Below are 13,526 nucleotides of genomic sequence, written 5' to 3' on the forward strand. Positions count from 1 at the left end.
ATTTTCAAAAACAATCAAACAGAAGTTACAGTTGCTTTATTTAATGCTGCTACAAGTTATTTTAACATGGTAACAATTGTGTTTGAGTTCCCACCTTCTGGTGGAATGATACCTTATTTTGATGTAGCCACTTTTGATTTATACACTTCAACATCAAATAACAATGTTGCTCAAACTGTATTGCAGATGTTATTTATTTTCATGTTTATTTTTACTGTTCGTGAATGCAGAGTATTATATAAGAGAGGATGCAATTACTTCAGAGAGTTTTGGAATCTTGTTGAATGTGCAAGGAAGGTGGGAAGCTGTAGAATATTTTGAAATAGCAAGTATTTATTGTTAAGATTAATATTCATTTGATGGCAGAATAATAGAGAATATTTCATTTACAATCAAAATATGAAAAAAAGTGCCAAAATCATAAAAAACATTTCCATTTTAAACATCAAAAACAAAAAAAAAGATGGATATTTATTAAAAAAAATTGTTGACCAAGTTAAAAACTCAACATTTTAAGTCAAATTTAATCTTTTCAGCTATCGTTTTTAGCATTTTGTTCTAACGTAATTGCGGGGCGGAGGGGGGGGGGCTCTGTTGAAATGCAATTTTAAAATCTCACATAGTTTAACAGAAAAATTAACTTTCAAGCTTCCGTTTTCATTTTCTTTTCTTAACTGATAATAGTTTTAATTATTGTAGTTTTATGATTTGGTAAAGTCATTTATTTAAAAAATAAAAAGCCTCTTATTATAATACTAAAATTTTTTTCAACTTTCTCAGTTAAATTTATTTCAAATTGTAATAAATAATTATGGATTGATTTTAAACTGATTTTGAGATATGAGGATAATTGAAGATGAAATAAACTTGAACATTAAATAAATTAGTACATTGCAGTTGGTATTTACAGTTTAAAAAAGTAATGCTGTTTTTAGCATACATACATACAAACATACACACATAAATACATACATACATGCACACAAACATGCACATATTCCTGGATAAATACATGCAAACATGCATGTGCAGCAATATTTTATTTATTACTTCTTCTTTACCAAAATACTGTTCAGGTTTTAAAAAAAAAGATACAAAACAGAAATGTGAACAGTATTTTGGGACAGAGAGAATATATGATAATTCTTTTCATTACATAACATTCCGATGAGACATTTTATTAAAAAAATTTCTTTAAGAAATATTCTTCTATAAATTTCTTTTGATATGCATGAAACTTTTGTTTCCAAATGAAACCCGGTTAATTCAGCGAATATCTTTATCTTGCATATAAAACTCGTTTTCATTAAAACTAAACATTTTTATAACTAATTTCATATTTTATAGTGTTTAACAGATTTTTACTTTTAAAATTTAAAAATAAAATGATAACACAGAACAACATCTGCGAGTAAGCGTAACGACCCAACGTAACTGGCAACGTAAGCGTAAAAAACACCTTTGCAAATGATTATTTATGAAACCGTGAAAGCTTATTTTAAAATTTAAGACTATGATCTCTAATTAAGATGCCAAAATATTTATCAAACTCTTTAAAGTTCGAAAAGTATCTCATATTGCAAATCAAATTGTCATTTTATAAATAGCTATTGAGTAATTTTTCAACTTGACATTCGTCCACATCTTTAGAAAGATTTAAATCATGAGAGTGTAGAAAATTAATGCAATAGATAACTTTATAGAGCGCTTCGTTTAAAACGTTTTCATCATCTTCTTCTAACAAACTCTCATTGTTAGAAAACCTCTCAGCGATTTCTTTATTTAAAGGTTCTAAAAGTATATAAAAGTATATAAAAGAATAAAAATATAAAAGTATTTTACATTTTAAGCTCACTTCAGAAACAAGAAGCCATATAATAATTTACTGATAAATTGTTAAAACAGTAAGGTTACTTTAGATAAAACTCGCCTTTTAAAGATTCATTCAATGGACATGTGTTGAAAGGAGCATCAACATCAGAGGATGAAGAGCTCTCTGCATTTAACATTAAGCTTAGATTGGATAACTTTCCTGCTACTTCTTTTTTACTCTCACATTTAAACCAATCTAATAAAAAATGTCAACTAAAATTAATTAAAACGCAAGGTTAAATGTTATGTTAACATTTACAAGCGAAATTTGTGTTATTCATTTTGACTACATCGACAGAACTAACATTTAGATAACTATCAACATGATATAATATAGCATTTTTAGCAGTTTAATAAATTATGAGCATTTCTTTTTTTCAAGATAATTTATGCACATATATTGTGTATGTTTAAGTATACATTGGTTACAAGACTATGCACCCATTTACATCTAGCTTTTTTTCTCTGAACTTAACGTGTATTTAATTAGCTTTAGTCTATAGAAATAAAGATATCTTATGAAGACATTATTTGAGCATTTTTTTAACTTTTTAACGGTTCATTTGGTTAAATATTTAATCCAAATTAAAACAGACAACATCATTTTGGGTAAAATTGTTTATCTATCTTTTTAAAGCTTAACTTATAGATTCGCTGAAACACTAAATTCAAAACCCATGCAGAAAGGAAACGGTTTTTTGTTGTTAACAATTTAAAATGTGTTGACCCTAAAAGCAATCTATTTTAAAACGCAGACAAAAAAATTTTCTTAATAATAAAATGTTTACCTTTCAAATGATTCACAAAGGAATCAAGGACTTTCAGCTGATTTTCTTGGAGCGCATTGTTAAAACGAACCACTTTAAATGCATCATTTAGGATAGATATAAACATGTTCATAATTATCCAATTCATGAAAATGGTGAATCCAAAGAAAAAAATAGGACCCAGCACACCATTGGCATTTTTAAACTGATAAAAGCTAAACTTTCCTAATAATAAACTAATAACCGATGCAGCTGACTTAAAGAGACTTTGGTAGCCGTCAAGTAATTCGCCTAAAAAGAATTATAGTTATTTTAAAGACAATAAATTAAGCCTCAAATATATCAGAAAAGAAAACAGAGATAAAATTATTAGGCTAAATACAAATATATATATATATATATATATATATATATATATATATATATATATATATATATATATATATATATATATCGCAAAATATTAAAACATTCGTTTTCAAAAAAATACGTAAGGTGACGATGAAATCAGTAACAAAGCACTCACCAAATATCATATTTGAACATATAACAACTGGAAGCATAATGAGAATAAATATTATCCCTAACATGGACAGAGGGTGCCACGAAATATTTAGAGCAATTGATAGCATTGAAATATGGCGGTTAAATCGCAGAAGCTTAATGAACTTTATAGTTACAAAGAAAGTAATTAATGCGATAATGTGAGTGTAGATCAAGCTCCAATAAGCTGCAAATTGAAAATTGATAAACTTTTGAGGTTCTTTATCAGGAACACATTTCAAAAGATCATCAATAAGCTTGGCTTTTAAATAAAAATAGAAAAGCTTTAACAGCAATACATCATAAAACAGTGACAAAAAGCATGCAGAGTTTTACAATGAAAAACTTTCAATGAAATTATTTCCTGCTTTAAAAAAACTGTAGGAATAACAAAATTTTTTAACAATAAAAAGGTTTCAAAACAACAAAAACCTTTGTAAAAGTAGGAAGCCACTTCTAGCAGAGAAAATAAAATCAATGCACATTCAACAAGATTCCAAAACTCTCTGAAGTAATTGCACCCTCTCTTATATAATACTCTGCATTCACGAACAGTAAAAATAAACATCATGAAAATAAATAATATCTGCAATACAGTTTGAGCAACATTGTTATTTGATGTTGAAGTGTATAAATCAAAAGTGGCTACATCAAAATAAGGTATCATTCCACCAGAAGGTGGGAACTCAAACACAATTGTTACCATGTTAAAATAACTTGTAGCAGCATTAAATAAAGCAAACTCAATGATCACAGCTCTTGTTTGACGATCAATCCATTTTTGATGTTTTAACTGGTCAATAATTTTCTTGTTTTTAAACTTTGGAAAAATTTCAACAACATATCCTCCGCCTAAGTATGTTTCTAACTTAGTACTAAAAGGATACCCATCAAGCTCCTTAGATGATTGGTACCTCCAAGGCTTTGAGAAAAAATTAAATTGTGAATTGAATGTTTTAGGTAAAGACCAGTTTAGGGCAAAATCTCTTGTTTCTTCCACAGATGGCTTGTATGCAGAAATACAATCAAGAACTGATAAGTTTGCCACTGATGCAGCTTTTGAACAGGAATCTACAAAGAAAAGTTTAAATGTAGTAACTTTACAAAACAAAATAGAGAAAAAGTATAACAAGGTTAATTTTAGAGTATATGATGTCGTTTAATAAGCTGAGCTTATATATGAAGACCTGTAAATCAACAAAGTACTTTAAAAAAATTAGCCACAAACGGAAGATTTATGCTGTCTTCTCATGAGACATACAAAAAGTAAAAACATTTGAGGCAATAAACTTAAATAAAAATTTAAGTTTATTGCCTCAGGCACAAATCACTTGGCTAGATAAAGATGACAATGTTCTTCAAAATAGCAGCAGATATTACATCAGAGCACCAACATCAGTTTATACTGGTTTTGAAATACAAGTTCAGAGCATTTTTGTGGTAATCAAAATTCAAATAATTCAAACTGGTCTGTTAAAATGTTGAGTCGAAAATTTGCTTGGCTCTGAAACAAAAAACTTTTGAGGCAAAAAAAAAATGAAAACAAAACATTTAAAACACATGAAATTAATTCATATTCACTACCACTCACATGTTTTCATACGAACTTGTCTTATTCTTATTCCAGTGACAATTGTTGAGCTAAGGTCATTTAGGAAAAGTTGACCAGGAAAATCCTTTTCATAAGCTCTATTTTCATTTTTAAACCAGGGATTAGGATACACTTGAGGAAGAAACTGATCATCAAGCCAAAGCCAAAAGTCTTTTTGTGATAGAAGCTAAAGAAAAAATAGTTAAACCAAGAGAAACTGAGTAACGAGTTTAGAAGTTGAAAAAAGTACAACGTATTTAATTAGGTAGTGTGACAAAAAGTGACTCTTTAGTCATATACATGTTGTATTTCAGGAGAACCATCAAGATATTTTAGGTTGTGTGTAATCAAACTTGTATAATGATGATTTTTGTGTTTTATTAATGATTAAAAAACATGAATACCTGGATATTGTTCCCACCATCTGATCTAAACTGTGGGTTAAAAAGTCCTTCAATATCAAGAGTTTGAAAGTATTTTGAATTGTCTTGTGACAAGAAAGCAAGAAAAAACACCGTTAGAGTAAAGCAACAGTAGAAAAAAATATCATGAATAGTCGCCTGGATCTTTAATTCTTCTAATTTTGTATCTCTCATCTTCTTTAACAGAGCTGCATCAGGTGGCTTCAAAACAGAACCTGTTTTGTCCAAGGCAACTGGTTCATTAGTGGTGTGAAATATTTTGCCATCAGGTGTTACAACTTTACCTGTTGTAAAACAAACTTATTCATTCTTTTTTACATGGAACTCAAAGCATCTAAATTGACTAAACCCAAATAAGCAACTTACTTGATAGCTTTGCGTATACACTGGATAACATAATCCTTTCATCGTCAACTATTGTTTTGTCATAAAAGTAAATAAATGTCATTAGTCCATAATTCCTCTGAGATTTAATGATTAGGAACTAAATCTATAACTCTAAATTAATGACCCACCTAGTTTAGTTTGATAATCTTTTTTACCAATTTTTTTAATGGCAAATGCACTACAAAAAGCCATGAAGAAGATTTTGATTGGTTGAAGTAGAAAAACATCTTGTACCTAAATGAAATTGCAAGCTAATAAATTTAATATTCAGAAATTAATACAGATAAAAAAAGCTTTGACTAAACAAAAAAAGTCCTCACCATAGAGACAGTTATGCTTGCTAACCAATCTAAAGACCTTTTGTTTCCAAAAGAAATTCCATACAAAGAAATCACAAAACTGCAACAAATGATTGTTGCAACACAAATGAACCAAACAATAGACAAAAGCAAATGAGAAAGATTCAGACTCTTAGGGTTTTTTTTTATAGTGAAGATTGCATTAGCTTCTTCTTTAATGTCTGTGAAACTTTGTTGTTGTGTGCTATCTTTAGAATAAAGCAAAAAAATGTTATTTACAAACCAGTGGATAAAAATGAAGCTATAAAATCTGATTAAAATAAAACAAAAGAAAACAATATTACATCAAAGTATAACTTTGATATGATAGAGATACTATGGCTGTACAAAAAAAATATGTTGAGAAAGTCAAAATAAATGCGCTTAAAAAATGCTCTAAAAACAAGTTAATATTTGATTCTGATTAATAATATTTATTTTAACTAAAGCAAACATTAAGCAATTATGAAAAAATAATTAACAAATACAAGCTAAATGTAGAATTTAGCTATTACCTCCATTACGAATAAATAATCTAATGCACTTTTTTTCTTGCCTAATCCTAAAATCAGCAACCAAGCGAAAAAGCTGAATAAGCAGTAGATTAACTGGAAAGGTAATCAACGCACAAACAACTCCAACATAGATCTTAAATACAAATAAACTTTAAATCAACTAATTTACAAAAAAAAAAAAAAAAATCCTGCTTCATGAAAAAAGTATCAAGCCTTATTCTGAGACCATAGACTGCACCAAATAAAATGACAGTCAGTGAAACACCCAACAGTAAATAAGTTACTAAAAGGTTTTAACATGTGAAGTTAGTGTGATGCAATAAAACAAAGATGATATGGACTTCCATTGCTGAAAAAGTTTCTCACCTGCATCCAAGTAAAAGAAAACATTGCAATTTTGTTTTCTGTTGCTGGATTCCCTGGAGGAACTTTTCCAAAAAACATTGCACTTGCTGTCATTGAAGTCATTGCAAGACAAATAGCAACAGAAAACCGCTGACTTCTGGTAAAGTTACTTAAATGAGAGCGAGTGAATATTGAAAACCATATGTGATCTTCAGTTAATCCATGGCGTACTTTTGTAGTAAAAAGATAATTAAAGTTTGACAAATCATCAGATCCTGAAGCAGGTATTGCCAAATCTAATGAAAAATCATCTTTGTCAACAGCTACCCAACGATTGGCAATAAATTGAAATTGTTTTTTTGATTGCATATCAGCAATCACTACATTCCTAAATGGATTTTTATCAAAATAATGAATTCAAATAAAAAAATGTAAAAAAAAACAAATGTAGATTTAATAAAAATTATTTTAAAAACTGTTGTAATATTATTGTTGTGTCAATATTTTACACAGTAAAGTCCTTTTATTTGATTGACATTTGATTTTTGATTGACATTTACTGAAAGCATTAAATTAGTCATTATTGTTTTGATTGGTTATAATTATAGTTAACCTGGTTTTAATTTTCATTTTAACTTAAAATCATTTTTAAACAGCAGTGCTGGAAATATTAAATAACCATGTCATTATTCATGAGAGTAAGTTAATGTGAAACTATTACCAAGGGAAGTGAAGAAGACAAAACTAATGATAGAAATTTGAAATGTTAAATTTAGCACTTTGCAGTTCTTTTACAGTTTTCATTAACATCAAGTTTTTTTAGGGCAATTTTTCATACTTTAAAGCACAAAATCAGCTATTCTTCCGTAATGCCAACTTTTTGTTACAAAGTGTCAATAGATTCAATCAGTTTTTCTTATGCTGTTGAGCCAACTGTACTTTTATCACCTTTTTTGCTGTTCTGTATTTTCAAGTTAAATAAAATAATTTACAATAGTAACCTTAACTTTTTTTGTCAATGATGAATACTGTAGCATTAAAAGTAAAACAAATTTTAGGCTTGTAAAGGGAAAAAAAACAATCTAACTTTTCAATTAAATTAAATAATAGTCAATTTTAAGGCACATAATTCCAATTTCGATATAAGCATAAAGCAATTGAGTATATAATTACCTTCAATTAAATGCATCAGTCTCAACATTTTGATGCATTCTATACTTTCCCATAATTTGGCTTTGAATGAAAATATAGATGCTTATTTTGAACTCAACATAGTATTTAATACATGCATGCATGCATGTTTGTCATTAAACTGCAGAATATGGTTAGTGTTGAATAACATATCATGCAGCAGATTACATTCAAACTTAAAGAGTTTAAAGAAATTGTTAAAGAAATTAGTGGCTAATTTACTGATCACATTTTGATAGCTGATTGAAGGTAAAGGAAGAGCTTTTCAAATAAGACATTTTGATTTAATATATTTTAAAGAACATTAAATATCTTTTTCTTTTAAATATAATGCAAATACTTAAAAAACTTTTGCTGCAGTATTAGATTCAGAAAATTTGGCAGCTACCATTAAACCGCAAAACATTTAAGATAAATTCATTTAAGATTACCAGGTGTAAAACTGATATTCTTGATTATTATTACTAGAAAATGGGGTTTCTAGAAAGTGTAACTACTCTAGAAACCCAATAAAGACAAAAAACAAAACAAACTTTACTGTCAAAAGCAGTAAAAAAGCCTAATAAAATAGAAGTTTTTATATATATGTATAAGTTTTGTATTTTCCTGGAAAATTGAATTAATTTATCCAGTGGTATTTTTTCTTACAGTGTTGATACAGAAGGAAAATTCCTCTTTTTTTTTTGGTATAAAAAACTTCATAGATTCAATGTATATAGGAAAATTACTTTTATATAAAAACTTATGTTTAAGTTGTCAATAATTGTAAAGAACATGTAAAACATCTTAACACATCTACTACTTTTTTTTAAAAAAAGGGATCCAGCTTAAGCCATCATTAAAAACTTGATTTCTGAAAAAAGGACCCAATCATTGTGATTTTAACTGAGCAATAAAAATGTTTCATAGGAAAAAAAAAATTAAACTCTTAAAAAACCTAAAACTGAAAAGAAAATTAAATACCATTAAATACACACACACACACACACACACACACACACACACACACACACACACACACACACACACACACACATATATAACTTCTTAGTTTCCTTGTTGTTTTTTTTTAAAAAAAAGGGACACTAAAATTAATCTTCACTAAAATTCAAAATGTTTTTAAAAAGAAAAAAAAATAATTTTAAAAATACCTCAAATACCATCCACCTCCAGTATTATCATGCCATAGTCGAATATAATTCAAATCTCCTAAGCAGCCCGATGTCTTCATAATAAAAACATCCACATTGGATCTTAGGAAACATACCCTTTCTTCATCACTTAACTGGCGAACTCCTGAATCGTTCAAATCTCCTGTAAGTGTTGAGTACCAATACACAAAAACCTTATACAATTTTTTTAAAAAAACCCTAACTATCAGCAATAACAAATCCTTCAGATTTTTACGACTGAATTCTTTTCTGCATATTTAAAAGTACCTTTTCTAATGTAAAACATTAAATGATAAAGGAAAAAGAATTTTTACCGTATAATGTGATAAAAACATTTGAGTTGGTGCCAGCATGTCTGCGACTGCCAGTAGTAACAGTAATTTCATACAAATAACAATCTTCATGCTTGTTATCAACTAACGGCCGAACAGATGGCTGAAAAATGGTTTTGAGTGAGTGTTTTAGATATTAATTTCATCACTACTTTAGAGAGATTAGAGTAATTGTGAGTTTTAATAAAACTAAAAAATATTATTATGTTAATATATTTATACTTACGCAATGAAGCTTTTATACCAGACTTTATAATAATATTAGTTTTAGAACTCAGTTTCAGTTTTGTATATATCTAAATTGTTTCTTTATCATTTAACCTTTATTTAATGATTTCAATGAAACGTTTTTTAGGAAATTAAATAAAAAGGATAAAAAAAGCAGAAATCTGTTTACATTCTTTAAAAATATCTTCAATTCAATTTTAAATGCAAGAACTTGCCCCTTCAAACTAAATGCTGAAGTTTTGATTATATAAATTAATATTTTAGTATTTTAACAATAATTAAAAACACAAATATAAATACAAACATAAATATAAATTAAATATTTATTACTAACTTTGGCCTCATCTCTTTTATCCATCCTTTTAGCAATTACTAAACCAAGAACCCACAACAAAATGAAAAAGCTTTCTACAGTAAGAAGTAAATACCCTTCTTTCAACAATGCCAATGAAGGTGTAGAAAGTACATTTGGTGCCACATAAAAACCACCAAATGCAGTCAAATGATTGCACTTACATTTTGTCATAGTAAAAGATGATTCATGTTCAAGCTACACAAAAAAAAGGTTGAAGAAAATATTTAGACATGCAATTGAACTGACTAAAAAGATAAAGCAATTTAACTTAAAACTTTCAAATAAAACAACAAAAAACTACTTACAAAATGAATTTACTTTATTGACATTTCAAAAAAAGAAAGAAAAGTTTTAAGGAAAGTGTTTATATCAACCACTGATAAGCAAATCAGTCTTTGTTTTTAAACTGTTTAAAGCCTTGGTCAGCAATCAATACAAATATTACACTGCCAGACATTTATATTTTTAAGCAGTTTGAATATTGCTCTATTAAACCAGGTTAAATAACTTTTTAAAAAATAAAATATTATACCTCGCACCCATCTGACATCCATTTGTTTTTAAATTCACTCCAATAATTACACTCTATGTAAAATGACTTCATCTCATAATCAAATGATCCACTGAGTTCTATCTCACTAAAGGTATAAGGATTGGACTCAACTTTTGATTTAGGCATTGGACCAGTGTACCAAAAAGAGAGATAAAGAATTGTTTTGTTAACTTTACTATATGTTGACTTTTGGAAATCCCATAAAAACAGTGATCCGTCTTTCAACAGCTGTGCATTCTGATTTCGACTTTGATTATTTTGTAATAAAAAAGGTTTCAAATTCTTGGTAAGTGTAGTTCCGCCCTTATTTGATAAATTGATTTTTAAATCATAGTCATTTTCAGTTGGAACTTTCCCATACTGAACATAAACAACAAGCGTTGTCAGATTACTTGGATCATTTAACGGTGTGAACTTTAACAGCATGTTGCAATGAGCTGATGGCAGTTTCAGTGATTTTATTTGTACTTGGTTTGGCAATGATAATGAAATGTTTTGACCTAAAACCTTCTCTGGTATATTTCTTATGGCAACTTTAATTGGCTGTGAAGAATTCTTTACTTCGATAGTTTGCCTGTCTAATGTTGTAAAATAAAGAATTTGCACTTCAGACACAATGTTGTTAGATCTCTCAAAATCCCATGTAAATGGTTGCTTTTTCATTCTAACACTCTAAAAAATTGTTTAAAAGTAACTGTTTCTAAAACATCTATAATGGCAATGACAAATTGTAAAATAAAATTTAACAATTATAAAATTATAAAGCACTTCAAACATAATAAAGTATATCCAAACACACATTTATTGTTATCACTGAGTCCTGTATTGATTTATTGAAAATATTAGCTGATTCTGGGAGAGTGAAACCATCCTCTGCATCATTTTCTGTAGACTTAATAACGGTGTTGCTTAAATTACCGCCAAAATTTTTCATAAGAAAAAAGCTAAAAGCAGGGGTGTCACCAATTGTAGCAATTTCACCAGGAAGTTTGTAATCTTGTACAGCACAAAAATAAGCATCCAAAGATTTGAAAAGATTTCTCACAAGTTCAGAATTATCGTTCTAAGTTAAATCAAATTTTTTTCGATATATATGAAAATGTTATTATTTTTTGGTGCCTAAATAAAGATTTGTCTAATAGCATTACAAAAAATGTTATTTGACTTTTAAAACTTACTACAGATGGACGTGATGTAAAACTATTTGAACTGATCAAATTCTCTGTACCTTTTTTTTAAAGAAAAAAAAGAACAGCTCTTAACTTATACAGAATCACAAAGTATGCTTATTACAAATGTTTATTCATGAGCATAACTGAACATGCATTAGCTAACTTATTTGTAAAAACTATATAAATTATATTAAATGAACTTTGAGAAAAAACTACATAAAAATTATTTATTATAAAAAAACTTGTATAAATTATTAAATGCAGAAAACCATTTCTTAAGTTAAAATTTTATTGAAGATTTAATGTGATATATAAGATTTATCTTTATACATTCAATATATATATAGATATATATAGAATGTATATAGATACATTTTAGTGATATTTCACACATAGGGTCACAACATCATTCACATCAAGAAAAGGGTAAAAAATGAAATGTCATTCTTTTACATTAACATAATATTGAATTTTTACATGAGTTTTCCAGTTAATCATTATAAAATATGTTAAGTAAATTTTATTAAGACCTATAAAAAAAGGTTCAAATAAAAAAGACACATTAACTTACTATTTGAATCTGGCAACCAGGAGGAGCTCAACAGAGTAAGGAATAAACTAGATATTGACAGAAGAAAAGGCTGAGAAACTATTTTAAATTCCTCAAAACCAACACTTTTTAGATTTTCCTTGGATAACAAACCAGACATTTTATTTATTATATCAACTGCATTACTCTAGAGTGATTAAAAAACCAAAAGGTAAACTTTACAAATTATTTTCTCAGAACGCAACATAAATAAAAATTTTTTCATATATTGAATTAGAAAGAACTTTTTACAACAAACATGTTTATGGTGATAACAGCATTAAACACAATTATTTAAAAACTGATTTTAACTGGATTATAAAATACTAACTATAATTAAAAATCATAAGCACCTGGGCCTGTGGAACTATCTCAGCAGGTGTAATCAACAACAATGACAAAGCATCAGCTGCAGACTTAAAATCATTTAAATCATTTAGAGTTGCCATTGAAAGCAAGTCAATTGCTTTTGTTCGAACCTTATAATTAAAAAAAAAAAAAAAAACTCAATCACTTGGCTGCTAATTTCAAAATGATATAGCAAATAAACTTTGTAAACATAAAATGCTTACCTTTTGAAGGTTTGTCAATTTAGTTTGCTTCTGAAGATTAAGTTCTTCATCAATAGTATAAAGCCCAGTCAAATTATCAACACTTTGTGCAGTTAATTGATTCAAAATCTGTGACTCATCATTTGCAACATTGGTAATTGCTTGCAAAGAGTTTGAAAAACCAAAACTATCTTTGAAATCTAAGTTAGATATAGCCAACATAGAAAAGTCAGCAAATGGTTCATTTGGCAGCACCTGAAAATTTAAAAATTCAGTGTGAATGCATAACATTTATATAAAAAAATATGCACTCAGTTTAAAGATATGAAAATTAGAAGTCTATTATTATTAGATCTATAATTTATTTTACAAAAATGGCTATTAATATAATATATAATATTATTTTTAATAAAAAAAAATGCCTATGTATGTTAGATCACTGTAAATATAAATAATAGTTATGATATTCTGAGTTATTACTTGGCTTATTACTTTAATTGCTTGTATTGGGAATAAATGCCTTTTTAATTATAATTTTTTTCCATGTTCCTGAAGTTCATTTAAAATTAACAGATCCATATTAATGGAAAAAAATTTCCATTC

At 27.7% G+C, this 13,526-nt stretch overlaps 1 protein-coding gene across 9 annotated transcripts in view; it reads right to left on the bottom strand.

Annotated features, from left to right (window-relative positions):
• Positions 1-1,265: 1,265 nt before the first annotated feature.
• LOC149890536 (polycystin-1-like protein 2) overlaps positions 1,266-13,526 on the bottom strand; it is a 31,402-nt gene continuing 19,141 nt past the window's right edge. For 5 of the 9 annotated variants that reach the window (XM_090081913.1, XM_090081918.1, XM_090081917.1 and 2 more), the window contains 21 exons: positions 12,945-13,178; positions 12,726-12,851; positions 12,355-12,520; positions 11,790-11,839; positions 11,411-11,674; positions 10,591-11,283; positions 10,038-10,253; positions 9,458-9,578; positions 9,123-9,285; positions 6,802-7,168; positions 6,436-6,568; positions 5,903-6,129; positions 5,711-5,816; positions 5,562-5,609; positions 5,178-5,479; positions 4,774-4,960; positions 3,615-4,253; positions 3,166-3,444; positions 2,661-2,930; positions 1,931-2,068; positions 1,266-1,791 (listed from right to left, as the gene is read on the bottom strand). In XM_090081913.1, the coding sequence (XP_089938039.1) occupies positions 1,598-1,791; positions 1,931-2,068; positions 2,661-2,930; positions 3,166-3,444; positions 3,615-4,253; positions 4,774-4,960; positions 5,178-5,479; positions 5,562-5,609; positions 5,711-5,816; positions 5,903-6,129; positions 6,436-6,568; positions 6,802-7,168; positions 9,123-9,285; positions 9,458-9,578; positions 10,038-10,253; positions 10,591-11,283; positions 11,411-11,674; positions 11,790-11,839; positions 12,355-12,520; positions 12,726-12,851; positions 12,945-13,178 (4,923 nt within the window). In that variant the 3' untranslated portion in view covers positions 1,266-1,597. Of the gene's footprint in view, positions 1,792-1,930; positions 2,069-2,660; positions 2,931-3,165; positions 3,445-3,614; positions 4,254-4,773; positions 4,961-5,177; positions 5,480-5,561; positions 5,610-5,710; positions 5,817-5,902; positions 6,130-6,435; positions 6,569-6,801; positions 7,169-9,122; positions 9,286-9,457; positions 9,579-10,037; positions 10,254-10,590; positions 11,284-11,410; positions 11,675-11,789; positions 11,840-12,354; positions 12,521-12,725; positions 12,852-12,944; positions 13,179-13,526 lie in introns of those variants that run through there. The other 4 variants (XM_090081915.1, XM_090081914.1, XM_090081916.1 and 1 more) reach the window with 4 other exon arrangements.

The sequence above is a fragment of the Hydra viridissima genome, unplaced genomic scaffold (genome assembly GCF_058129835.1).
Source record: "Hydra viridissima isolate aposymbiotic clone 2 unplaced genomic scaffold, HvirCarnegie_v1 scaffold_3, whole genome shotgun sequence".
Classification (NCBI taxonomy): domain Eukaryota; kingdom Metazoa; phylum Cnidaria; class Hydrozoa; order Anthoathecata; family Hydridae; genus Hydra; species Hydra viridissima.